This window comes from Gordionus sp. m RMFG-2023, chromosome 2, assembly GCF_954871325.1.
Source record: "Gordionus sp. m RMFG-2023 chromosome 2, tfGorSpeb1-WG-v2, whole genome shotgun sequence".
Lineage (NCBI taxonomy): Eukaryota > Metazoa > Nematomorpha > Gordioida > Chordodea > Parachordodidae > Gordionus > Gordionus sp. m RMFG-2023.
Genome location: NC_088776.1, coordinates 22,297,508 through 22,300,209, shown reverse-complemented (window position 1 = coordinate 22,300,209; position 2,702 = coordinate 22,297,508). Strand labels below are relative to the sequence as shown.

General features: G+C 26.1%; 1 protein-coding gene across 1 annotated transcript; it reads right to left on the bottom strand.

Annotated features, from left to right (window-relative positions):
* Positions 1-1,458, bottom strand: LOC135925198 (14-3-3 protein epsilon-like). The gene is made up of 2 exons (XM_065460413.1): positions 1,267-1,458; positions 1-1,215 (listed from the first exon to the last, which is right to left on the bottom strand). Exons 1-2 carry the CDS (start codon positions 1,387-1,389, stop codon positions 493-495), a joined length of 846 nt encoding a protein of 281 aa, XP_065316485.1. The 5' UTR covers positions 1,390-1,458; the 3' UTR covers positions 1-492.
* Positions 1,459-2,702: the final 1,244 nt, after the last annotated feature.

Genomic DNA, 2,702 nt, shown 5'->3' with positions numbered 1-2,702 from the left:
TAATATATTAAATTATTTTATTGACTTTATAAATCATAAATAGATATTGTATAAAAATTAGATTAAGTATAAAATCAATAATTAAAGTATATAGATAATAATTGACAACGCTAAAAGGCATTAAAAGAAAATCAACATATTGCTGTATATTAAGGTGAAAGTATATTGAGAAAATGGAATAAAAATATAACAAATCACAAAGCTTTGATATATTTAAAGAATGAGCAATGAAATGCAATACTACAAATACCACTTACAATGGTGAATTTTAATACAAAATATACAGAGTGAGCAAAAGTGAGACATTATAATACCATTTAAAGTGAAAAAATTAATTTATACTGTATTTAGTGTCTTTCAAATCTTTTTACATGCTAAATACAATTTCTTAGTTCTAAGATTCTTTGTAAATAAGGAGTAATAATAAATTTTTAAAAAATATTTAAGCAAATAGCAATGTTATATAATTTATAAGAGATTAACATATAGTATTTAAGCAGCTTTTTGAGCGATTTGTTCAGTATTCACAGTATTTTTGGTATGTTCAGAACTATCAACATCTTTAGTATGGGCAACTTCATTGTGATCTGGATGTGATGATTCTTCTTCAGTTTGTTGTGGAATATCAGTATTCCATAGAGTCAAATTATCTCTTAATAATTGCATGATTAGGGTAGAATCTTTATAACTTTCTTCAGATAATGTGTCAAGCTCAGCAATAGCATCATCAAAAGCAGATTTGGCCAATTTACAGGCTTTATCTGGACTTCCCATTATTTCATAATAAAATACTGAAAAATTAAGAGCTAATCCCAATCTTATTGGATGAGTAGGTTGTAATTTTATCAAAGCTATATCGCTTGCAGCTTTATATGCCACTAAGCTATCATCAGCTGCTTTATGGCGATCATCGCCAGTTGCAAATTCCGCTAAATATCTGTGATAATCTCCTTTCATTTTATAATAAAATACCCTTGATTCATCTGTCGTAGCGCCCGGAATCAAATGTTTTTCAAGTGCCTCCAATATTTCGCCACATATTTTACGTAATTCCTCTTCAATTGTATTTCTAAATCTTTGTATTAAGGTTGATTTGTCGTTTGCGGATGGCTTGGCTTCCTCTTTCTGTTCAATGCTGCTAATAATTCTCCAAGATGCACGTCTCGCTCCTATGACATTTTTATATGCTACTGATAAAAGGTTTCTTTCTTCGACCTAACATATATTTAATCTAAATTAAAAATTAGTTATTTAAAAATTGCTTACCGATAACTCAACATTCATTTGGGCAACTTTTCGCATATATTCGACCATCTCATCGTATCTTTCAGCTTGTTCTGCCAATTTGGCTCTAAATACATAGGTTTCCATTTCTGTCATTTGAGTCATATTAAATCGTATTTAGAAAACTAAAAAATATTAGTAATGGAAGTCACGTGTAGTCTACGATTTTATTTAGACTTACAATCTTGTGATTCCTTTTTTAATTTAGAATTTTAAAATGTATTATCAATATTTTACATTCAAAAAGAGTATATTTATAAAGTGTAAAAAATACTAAACAAATTACGAAATTCAATTAATTAACTACAGATTGGTAAATCCTTAATTAATAAAAAGAAAAATTAACAATTTGCATTAATAATAGTTTTAATTCTAAAATTTAATAAATTATGACAAAAAAAGGAGCCAGTTTTGTAGTCAAATTATTTAAATTAAGCATTTATAGACCCTTTTTGAGAGGCTTCCAGATTTTATTACCCTATTAATAAGATTGGCACTTTCATTTTTAATACTTACAGTTATTTTATTTATATAAATACTTAACATTAAATACATATTTATTTTTAAAACTATGATTATCAAACCAGAATTTAGCAAAATCGGAGGCTGATAGAGGATTGGATTATCGATTAAAAAGCTCATAATTTAATTTTTCATAATACTAACAGCTACTTTCTATTTTCTGTGCATTTATCATCTATACCCAATTTGCTTCTTCATTGCTGACAACACTTTGTGATGTCCTCAGAAAGAGTAAATCAGCCATGAAATTGGTTAAATAATTTGACTCTAATATAATTAGAACGTTCAAATTTTTGACGATAGAGAAAGTATTTATACATATAGGTATAATACATATTGTGTAAGATTTGGAAATATTGTAGGCCTTGTAGTATTTTATAGGGTAATCTAAAAAGAAATAACATCTCTTTTAATATATTAACCATTAATGTTACCTTCAATCTTAACCCTGATATTTTCTGGAAGAATAAATTATAAATAATAATTTTTAATGCATGATATTTTATTCATATAATAAAAAAAACCTGGTTATTTTTATCATTCCTGTTTATTTTTAATAAAATTTTCTTAATTTTTTAGTATTTTCAAGAAAGAAGACAAATGAAGTATGTAGCTACTAAATTATTCGACTTTATACTATTATATTAAAATTTAGGTTTGTAAATTAATTATTAAAAAAATGACAGCACAATAATGAGAAAGCGATTTAAAAAAAGAATGAAAAGTATTAATCAGAGGATGTTATCCTTCATGTCTTGGACAGATTAGTCTTCTAAGAGGCTAGGATGATCCACTAAATTCAAAAACATTAAATACTCATAATTTATATTTTGATTTATAATACTACCAAATTTAAAATGTATTTCTTGCTATCAAAATTCTAGCCTTCATGTCAT